This window comes from Megascapheus bottae, chromosome 5 (genome assembly GCF_031878675.1).
Source record: "Megascapheus bottae isolate mThoBot1 chromosome 5, mThoBot2.hap1, whole genome shotgun sequence".
In the NCBI taxonomy this organism is placed as follows: domain Eukaryota; kingdom Metazoa; phylum Chordata; class Mammalia; order Rodentia; family Geomyidae; genus Megascapheus; species Megascapheus bottae.
Window position 1 is genome coordinate 45084317 of NC_143513.1, and position 18945 is coordinate 45103261.

The following is an 18945-nucleotide window of genomic DNA, read 5'->3' on the forward strand; positions in this document are numbered from 1 at the left end:
GATTGAACTCTTGTCATCAGCACTGTTCTTGAGCTTTTTTGTTCAAGGCTAATGCTCTAACACTTGAGCCACAGCTCTACTTCTGTTTCTTGTGGTGGCTAACTGGAGAAAAGTCTTACAGACTTTCCTGTCTTGGCTGGTTTTGAACCGTGATCATTAGATCTTATTCTTCTAAATAGCTGGAATTACAAGCATGAGCAACTAGCACCTAACAAATAAAACTTTTAATAGTATTTACTCAGCTAAAGATTTTTTTTTTTTTTTGCACCAGTCCTGGGGACTGAACTCAGAGCCTGGGCACTGTCCTTGGGCTTTATTCAATGCTAGTGTTCTACCACTTGAGCCACAGCACCACTTCTGGCTTTTTCTATGTATGTGGTAATGAGGAATCGAATCCAGGTCTTCGTGCATCCTAAGCAAGCACTCTACCACTAGGCCAAACTCCTGGTAAGAAGAATTTAATGTTAGAGATTTTTGCTTCTTTCTCAAAGAAGGGAATGATACTGCTTAATTTTTTGTTGTCAAATAATCAAAACTAAGCATTTATTTATATAAATGGCTAGCAACAAAGTGTGAAAGTGTATGTTATTTGTATATAATAAAGGTATGGCATATTATTGCTGCATTAAAAATACAATTCACCTGAGTAACTCTAATATATTATAGCAATCCCAATTAGAAAATAATTTTAAATTAACTTATTTAAAAAGTATAAGTCACTATCATTTTTGCTTGAAAGAATACTATTTTTAACATAGTCTATGACTATGGACTCATAGAACCCTGAATTTCAAACAGTTTTTTTCACTTTTCAATTAGTCAGATTCACTTGCTGAAAGATAATCAGTATGTTTCTCATGGAAAAAAAAAGGATTGCACAATTGTGTGTTTTATTGTGACCTCTTTTACTTGGGTGGGTTTCAGCTCCATCACTGACTAAGTAAAGGTATAACCTTGTCAAACCAAAGGCAAGGAATTAATAAGCATATGACAGGCTTACTCAGCATGGAAAAGGTTTTTTAAGAAGGTTACAAAAATAGTATTCTAAATGACCAAATAAAAGTACACTCCAAAGAGTAGGTTAATATTAAAGAAAGCACTCAAACCCTAAGAAGCATTTAATCCCCATCCTTGGATGTCTGCCATACAAAAAAAACCCTCAAATTTATTTAATTCATTAGCTACTAACCAGATTTGATTAATATGTTTTCAAATAAACTCTCACAGACCAGTTTCAAAGGAGAAACATGTATAGAATATCTATTTCCACAAAGCATTTTCCAAAGGATAAACAAGTTTGCTTCCATCAATACTTAAATTATCATCCAACAAGAAAAAGTCATTCCAGTTCAAGAATAACAAATACAAATCAGGAACATCTTTACTCAAGGGTAGCTTTAACTATCACTGAAACAAACTTCATGAGTTGCTACCCCATTGTACTAACTGGCATAACATTTTATAAATAGCCGAAGCAACAAAAAATTAGACAAGTTCTGTGGCGCTCTTCTCAGTGTGAATTAAGTTTGAAGACAAACAAACCAAAAGCTCAAATCTAAACCATTCAAGCATGTTCTAGGACTGTGTATTATATTATTGTGCCAATTATGCACTTGTTGACATTCCTTTTCTACAACTAAAGATGAAATGAAATTTTTCTTACTGACCAGTCACAACATTTTAACAGAGAAACAGTGCCACCTTTTGGTCCCAAACAAAAGCCTCCAGTAACAATCTTGCAAAACTCCTTTTTCAGTCAGATACAAATATTTGAATTTCATATCATAATTATCATCTCCCAAACAATTTTATCCTCAAAAACCAAAAAAAGTTGAACTTAAAAGGCATAAAGATTGCTTAGTAAGCTGCAAAATTATGAAACATTCCTAAGCAATATGTATTCGGGATCATTACTAAAATTTCTAATCAAAATTTAATTAAACACATTTTACCAAATCCAATTAAGTCAATCAAATGACACATGTAACATATGAAGAAAGCCCATTCTTATAGTATAATTAGATTTCAAGATTGATTTTCTTAAAAAGCACATATTTCAGATGCATTCATTAATTTAATAATTGATCACACACTATTACTTATTAGGTCAGCATAAGTAGAAATACAAAATTAAGTACATTTCTGAATTACTTACACCAAGGACACAATGTCACCCCGGTGTACTTCAAAATTCCTCACTTTCCAGTGGTTCAAAAGTACCACATCCGATGACTGGCTTCCCCCAGGATTCAAAGAAGGCTGGAAAATAAAGAGAAAAGACATCTATTATTTGTATTTTTCAATCCTCATAGTCCTTTGCACTTCATAGACTGGGGCTAATAAAATATTTCTAATATGGTATATTTCAGGAAATTTGTTCTAGAAAAGCTGCAAATAATTTTTTTTCTGTATATTCTTTTTTTTATTTTTTTATTTTTTATTTTTTTATTGTAATTAGTAAAAGGGTTACATGATATTTGCCAGATAGAAGGTGCATTAATTCACATACATTGATACCCTTTCACATGTCTTGGTACCCGTTTCCCTCCCCCCCCACACCCCCCATGCAAATAATTTTTTTTGAAAATGCTCATAGGGACTCTATAATAGATTAGCCAGAAAAAAATGTAATTTACCAATATTCATTTAAAAGGAAAGTATGCTAAATAAAATAGCAATGCTTATTTAAAACAAGTATCAGCTAGGTGCCAATTGCTAACAACTATAGTCCTAGGAGGTTAAGATTAGAGGATTCCAGTTGGAAAGCAATCTAGGCAGGAAACTCCAAAATACTCTCACCAATAAACTCTAATAAGCCAAAAGTGGAGCTGTGGCTCAAGTGGTCAAATTCTAGCCTTAAGGAAACACACACACACACACACACACACCCCTCGGAGACAATCTATGGGCTCTGAGGTCAAGACCTAGGACTGACACACACACAAAAAAGGAAGGTATGGATAGCTGTAAAAAGGACTAGGTGTCATGAGAAAGGAGAGACTCAATTCTCCCAAAAGAATATTCCACCTGAAGAATAGAGGAAATAATCTCATGTCAACCAATAAATCAATCTATGAATAACTACAGTGAGCAGGAAATTTGTTTAATGTAGTGATTTTATACCTCTTATGTTCTGAGAGTCTGTACTGAGGGTCCGAGTCCAGATTGGACCTAGTAAGTAGCCTTCATCCTTAGATTTATATAAGTCTAATAGTGTCTGCAGATGGATAAAGCAAGAAGTAACAAATGCTTTATGTAAGTAATCCTCAATTGGTGAACCAGCTAAACACACACACACACAGACACAGACACACACACACACACACAATGTGATTGATGAACTGTAAAGCGAACACTCTCCGGTTTGGACAGGATACCAACAAAGCCCACAATTAACAAGTGTGAGACTTGAAGTGAGCATGAGTGAGGCAAAAGAATAAATACAGCTAAGAGCTTTCCACTACTGACAGACTGTGCCAACATGGGAAAAAAAATCATTTTTATTGCAGGAATTTCTGTAATAGGAAAAGAGTGCCAAGGAATTGAGGACCTCTGTTTTCACTGAGGAGCAGTAGAAGACACAACCAACATATTAGCAAGGAAAAAAGTGAATGCCAAGCAAGAAGCCAGTACCTACAGCAGAATGAGCATTGTCTTCAGAAAGACTCCTAGAATGATGAGATTTTTCTACGAAGTAGATTTGGTCAAAAATGTAGAAATTTTATATGGAGACCTTCTGGTGGGTGGAAAAGGGTGCGGATACTGGGAATTCAAAGTTTCACTTATTAGCCTTTTTGCTCAGGGCTGAGGATCTCCCACTTGAACCACACCTCCACTTCTGGCTTTTCTCTGCTTAACTGGACATAAAGGTCTCTCAGATTTGTCTGAACAGATTGGCTTCTGAATGTGATCTTCAGATACAGCCTCCTGATTGGCTAGTATTACAGGTGTGAGCTACTAAAACTTGGCATGACCTTATTTTTGACTCTCCAGACTTATGTAGACAAAAAAAAAAAAGTTATCCTTGGAAATCTCAAAATTTTCTAGAGCTTCTCTCAGCCCTTTTGAATAATAATGGCTACATCTCTGAGTTTTGAATACTCTGCTAGGCATTTCACCCTGAAAGACTAACATTTAGACCTACAAGTCAACATTATTATAAAGTCTTAATTTGATCCAGAAAACTGGGTTTCTACCCCCAAATGATATATTATTCAAGAACTAATTTATAATAATATAACACCCATCTATCTGATATAAAGTCACAAGATGATTAAAATGGAACTTGTTATTACGTCCTACCAAATAAATATTTTTCTCCTGTATTTTCTTACATTGTACTTACTACTTTCCTAGTCAGTAAGCTTAAAACTGTTTACTCTTTCCCTGCAACAAGTCACCAAGCTAAAATGTATCTTACTATAATATCTTTAACCAATGATACTTTTCTCTTTTCTCTACATCTTATTTCAAGCACAATTGCATTATCATATGATGATACTAATGAGTGCTACTTCCAACTCTAAAGTCATTAATCCTGCTTAAAATCCAGGGAATGGGGGAAAACAAGATGAGGGAACGGGGGAGGAAAATGGGGACCAAGACATGTGAAAGGGTATCAATGTATGGGAATTAATGCACCATCTATCTGGCAAATATCATATAACCCTTCTATTAATTACAATAAAAAATATATGAAAAAAATCTTTGTGAGCTTTTTAAGGACTGTCTTCACCATTGTATATATGTTTATTTGTTTATTTGAAATAGGAAAGGGAAGGGGGGAAAACAAGATGATTGGAAGGGGATGAGGGAGGGGAATGGGAACAAAAACATGAGAAGGGGTATCAATGTGTGAGAAGTAATGCACCTACCATCTGGTGAATATTACTGTAACCCCTCTATACATTACAATAAAAAATATCAAAGCCTCACAAGATTTGCAGAACCATCTCAATTCCCACTGACAAAATTCCAATGCTTAAACCACCACAAGTAGTGACATATACTGATTTTTTTTACTGTATATTTCTTTTTTGTAGAGCTTGAATTCAAGACCTCATGCTATTGCTTAGCTTCATTGCACAAGGCTACACTACACCACTTGATCTAGTTCTTTACATCCAGCTTTTTGAGGATCAACTAAAGAAAAAAATTCTCTGAGTTTTCTGCCAGTCCTTAGCTCTCTCCCTGAGGAACAGCTAGGATAATTGAAATTAGCTGTACATAATATAAGCTGCATATAATATTATTAATTGGATAGATTCAGATCATTTTTCATACCTGTAATATAAGCCAACATAATTGCCTGAAATGCTGCCCTTCTCTTTACCTTCCTATCATGTCTGATCCATACTGTAAAACATAACTTGAATTCCATAAGGCAGTCTCTCCGGAATTCCCTGACACAATCTCCCTGTTCCTAGTCTCAGTTTCAGGTGTCCAAACATTCCCCTCAAACATTGTTATTATTTCTATCACAGTATATGTAAATGTGCATTACAATTACTCTTTTCTATGTCCAAAAATCTATGAACTATTTAAATAACAGATTGTTTGTGTGCTCCTTTAAAAAAAAAATGATAGTGAATGATAGTGTTGGTGGTGTGGTGGTGGCCCTGTGAAACTAAGAGCCTGGTGCTACAAAGGTGACCACAGGAAGAATCCCTATAGACTCAAATCTTGACTCTTAGATCTGCCTTTCCTTAATAGAATCACTTATCCTTCCATCTTTTGAAAAGCTAATTGGTAGTAACTTTTAAGGAAAGGCTGTGTAAACAGCAGGCTTGTTCAGGAGGGAAAAAAAAATCCCAAAGGCAGCATATCTAATTTCAAGCCACAGAATATTGGAATCATCCTTTAACATCTAGAAGATCTTTTCTGATTTTACAAAGGGAAGCAACAGAGATTTCTTTTAACTCTTCTCTACAAGGTTAAATTAAATATTCCCTATCTGTACTCCCATAGCAATTTACATAAATTTCAATGATATTACTTAATAGGTATCTACCTACAACTATGAGAATCTCTCACTCTGGTGTAAGCTTCTCATGCCTTATCCATTTTTGTATACTAAACTGCAAAAGATTTGTTGGAAAGGGCTATTTCTATAAGTGAAAGTTTAATAGATTATAGGCTCTTAAAACAATATTTAAATAACATGGTTCTTAGCAATGATAATTATCTGAACAGTGTGTAAGTCTTTCACTGAATTGAATAAGTGCGATAAAAAAAAATCTGTCTTATCATACACTAACTCCACTAGCACAACGATGTTCATTGCAGCACTATTTACCATAGCAAAGATATGGAACCAACCCAGATGCCTCTCAGTTGATGGATGGATCATCAAGATGTGGTATTTATACACAATGGAATTCTATGCTGTTGTCAGAAAGAATGACATCGCCCCATTTGTAAGGAAATGGAAAGTGAAGTAAGCCAGACTCAAAGGAGCATAGACTCAATGGTTTCCTTCATTTGTCATAATTAGTAGAAACATTGGGCTCTCCTAGCAGAGATTTACAATGGAACAAAACCTAGATATATAAGGCCATATAGTATGACGCTAAATGAAAGGACCTCCAGGATATAGAAACAAAAGCCATATAAGGAGTGATTATTGTCCTTAATGTACTATGTTATCTCTCATCTCTTTTGCTGCCCCTTGGTTATCTCATAGTTACAGTATTTCACCTTGTTATTGGATATATTGTATATATGCTTATTTGGTTAATGGAAATTGGATAGGGAAGGGGGGAGAACAAAATGAGGGGTGGGGTGGGGGATGGTAAATGGGGACCAAGACATGTGAAAGGGTATCAATGTCTATGAAATAATGCACTTTCTATCTGGTGAATATAATGAAACCTTTCTATTAATTACAATAAAAAAATATATCAAAAAATTCTGTCTTACCTAGTTGAGCAATGAAAACATCAGGAATAAAGTTAGTTTATTATTACCCATAATAAAATAATCGTAATCATAACGGAATAATGATTGTTCATTTATGAATGAGGTAACATGTATGAATATGAATAACACATTAAAAAAAAAAACCTTGTTGGATTGGGAAACTGTCACAGTATCCCACTTTGTTACCTGATATAGCGGATATATTTGTATTTGGTTTTTTGAAATTGGATAGGGAAGGGGGGAAAACAAGATGAGGGCTGGGGGTGGGAGGGAGGGAAATGGAGATCAAGCCATGTGAAAGGGTATCAATGTATGTGAATTAATGCACTTCCTATCTGACAAATATCATGTAACCCTTCTATTAATTACAATAAAAAATATGAAAAAAAAAAAAGGTTTGGCCACTGGTGGGTCACAACTGTACTGCTTGAGTACAGGAGGCTAAGCTCTTAAGGATTTGGGTTCAAAGCCAGGCCAGCAAGAAAGTCCCTGAGACTCTTATCTCCAATTAACCAGAAAAAGCTGGAATTAAAGCAGTGGCTTAGCCAGGAGCATGGCCTAGTGGTAGAGCATTCACCTAACATGTTCAAAGCCCTGGGTTTGATTCCTCGGTACCACATACACAGGAAAAGTCTGAAGTGGTTCGACTCATGGGGCCGAGTGCTAGCCTTGAGAAGAAAATGTGCATGGACATTACCCTGGCACTGAGTTCAAGCCCTGGGACTGTAAAAAAAAAAAGCAGTGGCTCAACTGGTATAATTCTAACTTTGAACAAAAAAGTGAAGGGACAGGTGCCAGGCACGGTTGCTCATGGCTGTAATCCTAGCTATTCAGGAGGCTGAGATCAGGGATCGCAGTTCAAAGCCAGCCCAGGCACTAAAGAACATGAGACTCATCTTCAGTCAACCATTAGAAAAACTTGAAGTAGGGCTGAGGCTCAAGGAGTAGGGCGGTAGCCTTGAACTGAAGAGCTCAAGGACAGGGCCCAGGCCAAGTTCAAGCCCCATGACCCACAAAAAGAAAAAGCAAAGGGAAAGACCCCAGCCCTGAGTTCAAGCCCCAGAACTACCCCCACCCCCCAAAAAAAAATTTCATTAAACGTCAATATGAATTATTTTTAAGTTTATCAAGTTTCTGTCAACCTATTATAAGAAATTTTATTAAGAAAAAAACAAATTTTATTAAGAGAACAAGAATAATTTCTAAAATTTCTCAATTAAAAATTACTTTCAAAAATAATCATTAGCTTCAAAATAAGATTTTTAATTTTTTTAATTTTATTATCTTTTAGTTGTACAAATAAGTTTCAATTCAGCATATACGCATATGAATACAATGCATCTTAACCAAAGTAAGACTTTGTGCAGGAAATTAAAACATCTAAATAAGATTTTGATGTTTTAGAAAAAGAGTCAATCTCATCAGTTCTTATAAATCTTACAGCATGCTTTACTTTATGAGAATGGCTGTGGGCTTCAGAGAGTGAGGAAATCACTTCAAATCAAATGCATCAAGGAACTTCATACAAGACCCAAAACTCTGAAGTTGCTATTTAAAAAAAAATTCAAAGTATAGCATAGACCAAAACAAATTTTAATAGAATTCCACTAGTAATCCAATAGCTCAGGAATTGAAAAATGGAATTGCCTCAAAATAAAAGGCTTCTGTACATCACGGAAAACAATTATCAGATTGAAGAAACATCCTACAGAATGAGAGAAAATCATTGCTACCTACTCACAAGGGATTAATAATAAAAAATAACAAATAATCCAAACATTAAAAATGAACAAATAATGGAAGAGATAGTACTCAGAAGACATACAAATACATGAAAAACTATTTAACATCTTTAAGTTATCAGTGAAATGCAAATCAATACTATATTGAGATTCTATCTCATTTCATCAGCATAGTTAGAATACAGGGGTAAAAGACAGGAAAGAAAGAACCCTTGTACTGTACTGGTGGGAATAAAAATTAGTCCAGGCATTAGTATGATATTCCTCAAAATACTAAACATAAAATTACTATGTGAGTGTACAGCTATATTGAATATATACCCAAAGGAATCAGTCAGCATACAGTAGAACGAACCACATACCCATGATTATAGTTGGTAATATTCACATATAACCAATTTATGGAATCTGCCTAGGATCCATCAATGCATGAAAAGATAAAGCAATTGTGGCAAATTTACCTGAAAGAATGTGATTCAGCCATAAGTAATAATAAAATCATATTATTTTCAGGAAAATGGATAGGATGGAAGGGAGATCATTATATTAAGTGAAATAACCAGGCTCAACAAATATTGCATATGTGAAATCTATATGAGAGTGAGGGGGGAGGGAAGAAAGGAGGGAAGGAAGGAAGGGAGGGGAGAACTATTGCACATTGGGCGGGAGATAAAAAAAAGAGGAAAGAGTAATGAATGTGACTAATATGATCAAGGTATGTTATACATGTGTAAAAATATCACAATGATACCCATTATTATGTAAAATTATTTAATTTTCTGAGCCTTACATATTTTGGATATTAATTATTTGATTAAAAATTGGAATGGGTTTTTTTTCTATTCTGTACTCTCTTTATTCTAGTAATTACTTTCTACAATGTACAAAATTTTCAATATACTGAAATCCTATTTGTCAATTTTTACTATTATTTTCTACCCAACAGATTATTTTGCTATGCATGTATCTTCAAGTGTTTTTCTCTGTTTTCCTACAGTCACTTCAAAGTTCTTGGTCTTACGCTAAGATCTTTATTCCACTTTGAATTGATTCTTGTGCAGAATGAGAGATAAGGATCTGTTGTTAATCTTCTATATGTGGAAGATTGCATTTTGGCACCTTTGTCAAAAAAAATCATAAGGTTGTAGCTGTATTTATTTACATATTCTGTGTTGTATTCCATTTGTCTATGTCTGTTTTTATGCCAGTACCATGCTGTATTTATTATTATATCTCCACAGCACAATTTGAAATTCAGTGTTATATCTCTAATAATCAGTGAGTTGGTTTTTAAGAGGAAAAATAAATTATTTTTATATGTTTATAACAATTATTTTTAAGTATTATTTTGCTTTCTAACAATGTGATTCTTCTTTTTCCATGCTCTTGATTCAGATCACTGCAGCTAAATTGAAAGATTAAAATCCACTAACTTTCTGACTCATTCCAATGATTAAATGGCTTTAAAACACTAGTACTGAATATGTGTATAATATTTCCAAGGTAATAAACAGCTTTTGAAATTAATCATGTTAAGAAATAAATGGTGTGTAACTGATGAAAATAAACCTTGTATAAACATTTTTTAATATTAACAAGAAAATATACTGCTATAGGAAATATAAGCCAGCTGCATCAAAAGACTTTCTTTTTCATTGACAATACTTCTCACATAGAAGAAATCACTGTTTCTATCAAATGTCCTCCTTAATCTAAAATGTAAGTTTCATAGTAGGGTGTGAAATGAAAGAAAGTGTTTCAACAAATAGCAACATTTACAAAAATGTTGCTGGAATGATTTTTCTCAAAAGCTAACTACTCACAAAAGTCCAAATTTATCAACAGATATGATGATGAACAATCTAGTCACATGAATTAGAGAACATCTGTGATCAAATCTGTGAAGGTAATACAATATGTTTTATAGTCTCCATTATTAAACTGGAGGCTGCAACATATTGTTTTAAAAATCATTATTCTAACAGCAATAAACATTTTGGTCTGTGTTCCTCCCAAATTACAAGGACTGTAGGATTCAAACATATAGAAAAACAAACTCTTAAAAGGAATTATTAAGCATTATATCAGATAGTTCATGAATTACTCTTCTAATTGCTACAAAACAAACTATTCCAAATCTTAAAACAAAAAACATTTATTAGATCATGATTCCACAATTTTATCTATACTTAGCTATGAATATGTCATTCTAGCTGGAATGACTAAAGCACCTATGTTCAAAAAGCATCTATGTTCTATTAGGACAAGCTCCAATATGTAAGCATCTAACAAGCCTCTACTTGCACATCTTTAGACATTCAACCAGCTACAGACAGTGAAAAAATGTAAGACACAGTTTTTCACAGTTCAGGGTTTTCTACATCAGGAAGAGTCTTCATTGGGTGCCTTTTCTATTCCTTGGAATGGTTCTCTACTCTGTTCTTCATGACTCAGCTTTGCCTCTAGGCTTTGGGCTGTTCTGGTACTGAAATTCTAACTCAGCCTCATGCTTGCTCAATCACTTAAGCTATACCTCCAGACAAAAACAAGATCACCTTTAAATAAAATGTTTCTCTTTACAATAATTTAGGAAACCAAAGACTTTTTTTGTCTCTAAATTTTTATTGCTTAGCTTGCATGGCAAGAATTTTTTTTTATTTTAATGTATAGAGAAATTACAGTTATATCACCAGATAGAAGGTGTGTTAGTTCTCACAAATTGATACCCCTTCATGTTTTTGTCTCCATTTCTCTCCCCTACCTCCCTCCCCTCATCTTTTTTCCTCTCCTATTTCAAATAAACAAATGAACATATATATAATATACCAGGTAATAAATACATAAAGCTATATAGGATGAAGCTAAATGAAAGGACCTCCAGGATATGGAAATAAGAGCCATATAATGTATGATTGTTGTTCTTAATGTACTATGTTATTTCTCATCTCTTTTGTTGTCCCTTGGTTATTCTCATATTGTTACAGTATCTTACCTTGTTATCTGGTATATTGTATATATGTTTATTTGTTTATCTGAAATAGGACAGGGAAGGGGGAAAACAAGATGAGAGAAGAGGGTGGGGGGGGAGGAAAATGGGGGAAAAAACATGAGGAGTATCAATGTTTGTGAAGTAATGCACCTATCTGGCGAATATAATGTAACCCTTCTATTAATTACAATAAAAATAATAATAATAATATACCACTTAACAAAGTCAGATACTGTAACAATATGAGATAAACCAAAGGGCAACACAAGAGAAGAGAAAAAACATAGTACATTAAGAACAATAATTACTCATAATTAAGTTCTTGTTTCCATGTCCTGGAGGTCTATTAATTTGGCCTCATCCCATATGGCCTTAAGTATCTAGCATGTGAGCTATTGTAATCCTCTGCTAGGAGAGTCCTAGGTTTGTACTAATTATTACAAATGAGGGAAACCATTGAGCCTATGTTCCTTTGAGTCTGGCTTACTTCACTTAATAGGATTTTTTTCCAAGTCTTTCCATTTTCTTACAAATGGGGCAATGTTGTTCTTTCTGATGGCAGCAAAGAATTCCATTGTGTATAAATACCATATCTTCTTGATCCAATCATCTACTGAGGGGCATCTGGGTTGGTTCCATATCTTTGTTAAGGTAAACAGTGCTGCAATGAACATCATTGTGTTAGTGACTTTACTTTCTGGACCATTAGGTAAATGCCAAGTCATGGAACTACCGGGTTATAGGGGAGATCTATGTTTACCCTTTTCAGGAACTGCCATACTGCTTTTCATAGTGGTTGAATGAGAAGAAAACATTTTTTAATTAATGCCATCAATTAAGATTTGGCAATTCCTATATTCACATACTGCTTTTACTTTTCTTTTACATTTCTCTAATAAATGAATTCACATGTTGTTCTCTCACTGAGAGCTTTCTAGGCTTTTACTGTCTTCCAGCCATTCTTAATCTTTCCAAAAATGCCTGAACCCCCAAAAGAATGAGAGTTCTACATACCTGTATTTACTTTTTTATTTTTTATTGTAAAGATGATGTACAAAGATGTTACAGTTATGTAAGCCACGTAATGAGTACATTCCTTTTTGAACAGTGTCACCTCTTCCCTTGTTTCCTCCAGTTTTTCCATCCCAATCCCTCTCTTCAATAGGTTCTAAAGTTCATTTTGAGCTTAAGTGTCTAGTGAGTATCACTGCTGAATTAGTTAGACCTTTGACCTACTGTTTCTGTTTCTGTGTTTCTTTTTTAAAAAAAAGAAAAACAGTGGCTGGGAGTTAGGCCTAGTGAAAGAGTATTTGCTTAGCATGCACGAAAACCAGGGTGCCATTCCTCGGTATCACATACATACAAAAAGCCAGAAATGGTGCTATGGCTCAAGTGGTAGAGCTCTAGCCTTGAGAAAGCCCAAGGACAGTGCTCAGACCTTGAGTTCAAGGCCCAGAACTAGAAATATATAAATATAAAAAAGACAAAAACTGAGCAAGCCTTTACAAGTTAATCTGACTCCTTTAGACCTTTAGACTGCTCATTAATCTGAAGTTCTACCTACTTTCCCCTTGCCTGGCACCCATGAGCACATACAGATACACAGACACACAGACACACACTACAAACATGTGTTTCCAAAAGAGATCTTCACTGCAACTGTGTCAAGGGCTACAGTGGCAGAAAGTCCTTAAGAGTCACAATTTCATCTAACTGAACGGATTTATTAAGTTCCATTTCAAATCTTTTTGAGATCTTAGTAGAGTCTTTCAGTCCAGATTTGATCTTTACCCTAAGCCCTTTCTTACTTTGAGAATCTTCCCTGATAGACACTAGAAATAAAAATTAGTTTTTTTTTTCTAGACTAGAAAATCTTGGGCATCTTATGCTTCTCATTTCTGCCTTAAGCTCGTGTCCTTCTTTCTGTAATTTATACGAAATTACAAGAAGACAACTGTGGGGGAAAAGGCAGCTGTCACTTGCAACACTCTGCCTAGAAATCTTGCTCCTCAGCAAATTACAGTTCATTGTGTATGTATTCTATTTCCAAGTTCCTGCAGATAACAGGAAGTTATCTCAACACAATTCACCACCATCAAGTCTTGACTAGCAGCTTCCTTCCTACCTTTATTTCCACTAGCAGATACCTGTCATTTGTCCGGGCTCTATCAACAACTCTTTAACTTCTTCTATCAACATCACTTCTTCAGCCTTCCCAAAACCAACTAGGTTTTGAATATGATATCACCTCACTAACTTTTCTTCAGACATCTCTATCTTTAACCAACTAATCCAAAACTGTGGGGGAAACTCTGCTGCTTGCTATTTGCCCCTTAGCACTTATGCACTCAGTGATGGAAGCAGTCAGGAGCCAAAGGGCCCCCTGGCCCCACCCACCTGGAGCAAGTGGGGCGTGTCTCAGGACACCATTGGCTGACAGCTGTCCCTACTTGATGACGTGGCTGTGACCTCTCGGTCTCGGGAGTCTGTGTTCCTGGGATTACTTGTGGGCTCCGTTGCCATCTTACCCACCACCTGGATGTCCAAGAAGGACGACTACACAAAACTATGTCTTAAAAGAACAGCCATGGGGGCAGGGAGTTTGGCCTAGTGGTTAAAGTGCTTGCCTAGCATGCACGAAGGCCCGGGTACCACATACATAGAAACAAGCCAGAAGAGGTGCTGAGGCTCAAGTGGTAGAGCTCTAGCCTTGAGAAAGTCCAAGGACAGTGCTCAGGCCCTGAGCTCAAGCCCAGGACTGGCAAAAAAAAAAAAAAAAAAAGAACAGCCAGACATGGATCCTTATGCAGAAACCAAAAGAGGATCTGTGTTTGTTACCATGCACTAATATCAACTCCCAAGTTGTCAAAGACCTCAACATCAAACTTGAAACTTTGAAATTACTGTGAGAGACAGTAGGAGAAACACTAGAACTTATAAGCACAGGAGGAAACTTTTTGATAGGAGAGAGACTTGACAAATGGAATTACATCAAAATAAAAACTTTCTGTACAGCAAAGGACATAGTTACTAAACTAGAAAGACAGCCAACAGACTGGGAGATCTTTACCAGCAACACATCCAACAAAGGACTAATATCCAAAATATATAAAGAAATTAACCCCTCCCAAAACTAATAAACCAGTCAGTAAATGGGCAATGGAGCTAAGGAGAGACTTCTCCAAAGAAGAGATAAGAATAGCAAAGAAGGGGCTGGGAATGTGCTTGCCTAGTATGCATGAAATCCTGGATTTGATTCCTTGGTACCACATATTCAGTAAAGGCAAGACGTGGTGCTGTGGTAGAGTGCAAGCTTTGAGAAAGCTCAAAGACAGTGCCAGGTCCTCAGTTCAAGTCCCAGGACTAGAGGTGGAAAAGGGAAAAAAAAAAAAGTGTGTTGGGAAATGCAAAAAAAGAAGGATGTATTTGTTTTGTTTTGTTTTGATTTTTGCTGTTGTAGGTGGAAAGGCATTATCTTGCCCTTTGGGGTTTTTTTCTTGTTTCTTGGGGAAGTAAGGAGATATGGAGAGATAAAGGTGAAGAATGCAGTGGTGGTACTCAGTAGATAATATACTGTATGAATTATACAACATGTAGGTGGGGATAGGAGGGGAAACTATAAGACCGCAAAAATAAAACTAAAATGATCAGGTAATAGACTATGGAAAATAAGAACTACAGAGAAATAAAAATAAATTTTTAAAAATGGTAAGAAATTTATTGTAAGTTGATGTAAGCATTGTGTGAAAGACTAGAGATAGAACATTAGCAAAAATATATGCTGAATAACAGACAAAGTATGAGGAATAAAATGTATACTTTTTAAAAAGTAAGGCAATTAGAATTATTCATCTAAAAGCAGGTATAAATCTAGCAAATCCTTTCAACAATATGCCTTCCCCTGATACCTGGAAACCGATTTCAAAGCTTTTTGGGGTGGTGTTGTTGTTGTTGTTTTGTTCTTGTTTGTTGGTCCTGGGGCTTGAACTTTGGGCACTGTCCCTGAGCTTCCTTGTGCTCAAGATGAACACTCGCCACTTGAGCCACAGTGCCATTTCTAACCTTTAGTATTTATATAATTTGTTACATAAATAGTTGAAGTATTAAGAATATGGTTTTAAATAATGTGAAACTAATTGAAAGGACCTCCAGGATAGTGAACTATCCAGGATAATGTACTATGTTGTCTCTAATCTCCTTTGCTGTCCCTTGGTTATCTCATATTGGTATAGTTTCTCACTTTGTTATCTGATATATTGAATTTATTTGTATTTGGATATTTGAAATTTGATAGGGAAGGGGGGAAAACCAAGACGGGTGGGGGGTGTAGGGGGGGAGGGAAACGGGTACCAAGACATGTGAAAGGGTATAAGGGTATCAATGTATGTGAATTAATGCACCTTCTATCTGGCAAATATCATGTAACCCTTTTACTAATTACAATAAAAAAAAGAATATGGTTTTAAGTTTACAGATATTGAATGGCAATCATGAATCTTAATTAATACATACCCTCCTGCCAATGATGTTGATAAAAACAGGCCCAAGGAATGCATTGACTGAAAAAAGAATTTGTTACACAAAGAAGAAATGGCCTCCATATGCCTCATATTGAACATATTGCTTGAAGCCCTGTGGTAAGCCCACATGTAAAATTATAGAATCAAAAGCTAACATGCTCCACTCCCCTAGTTATAGCTCAATTTGAGCTCCTTCAACCTTTCATGCCTCCCTCCAGCAATAAAGCAGCATTTTTAAACTGCAGGTCATGACCAATGAGTGAGTCATAGAATCAATTTAACGGGTTGCAACCAGAACTGAAAATATCAGAGGGCATCACACATAATGGTGATAATTGTGGATAAAGTGTTGTTAGATGGAACTTTTGTTTCAGTTGTGCATATGTGTGTATAATGCAAAAATGTATTCATTGTTATGAGTCATAGAGGGTTGAAATGTCTGCCATAAAAAAAGTGATGGGTTCATCACTAAGATAAAAAGTTTTCAAGAGAATAGTGCATAAACGCCCTCAGAATCTAAGAAAAAATTAACAATGATACTTCTATTTTATCATATCTCTGCGAAGTTTAATTATTCAGGTACTTTAATGCTTCAAAGAACAAATTTAATATGCATTTATTCAGCATCTTTGTGAATGGTTAGGTGAGAGGAATATGATCCCTTTCTTTTAACAAGCTAACAAAATAGGTTTAGCATTAATCTATGAAATATCTAGAGGATAATAGAAAAGAAGGTACAATCTTAAGTTAAACTTACAATACTGTAGGATTTCAGATATGTGAATGACAGAATTAAGAAAAGCTACAAAAAAAAAAGAACTTGTGGATAGCCTTAAAGGGAACAAAGATAAGAAAAAGCAGAAGAGCAAATTTAGTAATGTCTTGTTACACAGTCAAGGTAGCCTAAGCGCCTATGAAAAGAATCCCAAAAGCTCAATGTCCTGACACAATAGTGTACTGACTCTACACAGTCGTTCAGAAACCCAGGTTCTTTTAATCTTATGCATCTAAGATGTCCTGGGGCATCAGTGTGCTCAAACAGAGCCTCTGCTGCACTGTACATACACTCAGAAGTGCTGTGTTTACAATAGCATCATCTGGAATTTCTCTGTTTTACAATCACATGAAAGCTATAAGCACTGGGTAGAAAATTTAGAATCATGCATTTTGGTCTTTTCCCAAGCTAGATAATATACATTATATTACTCTCCAAATATGGACCTCAGCAGTGAGCCATAGACCCAAGTCCATCAGGTATATCAATCACAAAGCTAACCAACATAGCAATGTATCACGATGTTTCGACATCTTCAGAAGCATACCTATGCTATACAAATAAATAAGTCCTCAGATATGCTCTGTCATTCTGGCAGTATAGTTCAAGAAACAAGATTCACAATTCACAAGGCCAGCTATTAGGCAATTAGTAACTACTGCTCAAAAACTATTCAAAATTGCCTACAGTCCTATTTGCTCAGGAGGCTTAGATCTAGAGGATAACAGTGCAAGACCAGTCTAGCCAGAAAAGGTTATTAGGCGGAAAACAAGATTGGGAGGGGGTGAGGAAAAGGAAATGGGGACAAAAACATGAGAAGGGGTATCAATGTGTGAGAAATAATGCATATAATACCTGACAAATGTAACCATAACCCCTCTATACAATTACCCAACAATTAAAAAAAGGAATAAAAAAAGATTCTATCTCCAAAATAACCACTTAAAAAGTTATCTAAAGCATGGCTCAAATGGTAGAGCACCATATTACCAAATGTTAGGCCCCTAGTTCAAATCCTAGTACTACCAAAGGCAGAATAGGAGGGAGAGAGGGAGGAAGAGAGGGAGAGAGAAAGGAATAAAAGAAGGAAGAGAGGAAAGTAGAGAAGAAGGGATGAAGGAAGTGGGAGGGGGAGAAGGAATTATTCAAATTAACTAGTTCTAAACTGGTAACCCTGGTCTGCCTTTCTGAATGGGAGTGGGGATTACTCTCAAGGCTAAAAAACATATAGCTCGGTGGCCTTTGTAAAAGCAAGCATAAATGTGCAGCCCTAGGAAGACTGCATAGAAATATTAAGTGAGAAAGGAGCATAATACATTCAAACTACAACAAACAAAGAACAACTGGAAATGTTTGCATTACATACAGAGATGTACATTTATGTATTTATATATATATGCACCTATCTGCATATATACAATATGTACATATAGAGAAAAAGATACAGAAAGAGAGGGAAGGAAGGTGGAAGGGAGGCAAATCCACAAAGAGAAGAGAGAAAATAAATGTGGCAAAATGTTGAACATTGATATATCTGGGTAGAAAACCTCAAGGAGTTCTCCATGCTACTCATAACTTGTGTTAATCTAAAACAACTTCAAATTATCTCATTTTATTTGTCTTGTTTACTTCTTCACATGACCACTTTATGGGGGATAGATCTTGCAATGTACTCAAAGGTAGTTTCAAAATCATGATCTTCCTTCTTACTTTAGCTTCCTTAGTATCTGGATGATGTATAGAGGGTTTACAGTTACATTCACCAGGTAGTGGGTACTTTACTTCTTGAACATCGACACCCCTTGATGACATTTTTTTAAAGCTGTAATAAACCCAGTGTTTAAATAAAAGATATAACCCTAGCTGTATGAAACAGAAGCATATAGTTACTCTCATGAGAAGTGGAGAAAAAAAATCCAGGAAGGAACATTATAAAGTTATTACTCACCAACTGTTTCGGGATAGCATATGTTTGTTGCTATAAATACAAACTAATCTATC

The 18945-nt window shown here is 35.4% G+C and overlaps 1 protein-coding gene across 7 annotated transcripts in view; it reads right to left on the reverse strand.

Moving 5' to 3' along the window:
- Window positions 1-18945, reverse strand: part of Immp2l (inner mitochondrial membrane peptidase subunit 2) — an 833574-nt gene that overhangs the window by 732117 nt on the left and 82512 nt on the right. For all 7 annotated transcript variants that reach the window (XM_090333043.1, XM_090333044.1, XM_090333041.1 and 4 more), the window contains one exon: window positions 2156-2259. In XM_090333043.1, coding sequence (XP_090189169.1) covers window positions 2156-2259 — 104 coding nt within the window. The remainder of the gene's footprint in view (window positions 1-2155; window positions 2260-18945) is intronic.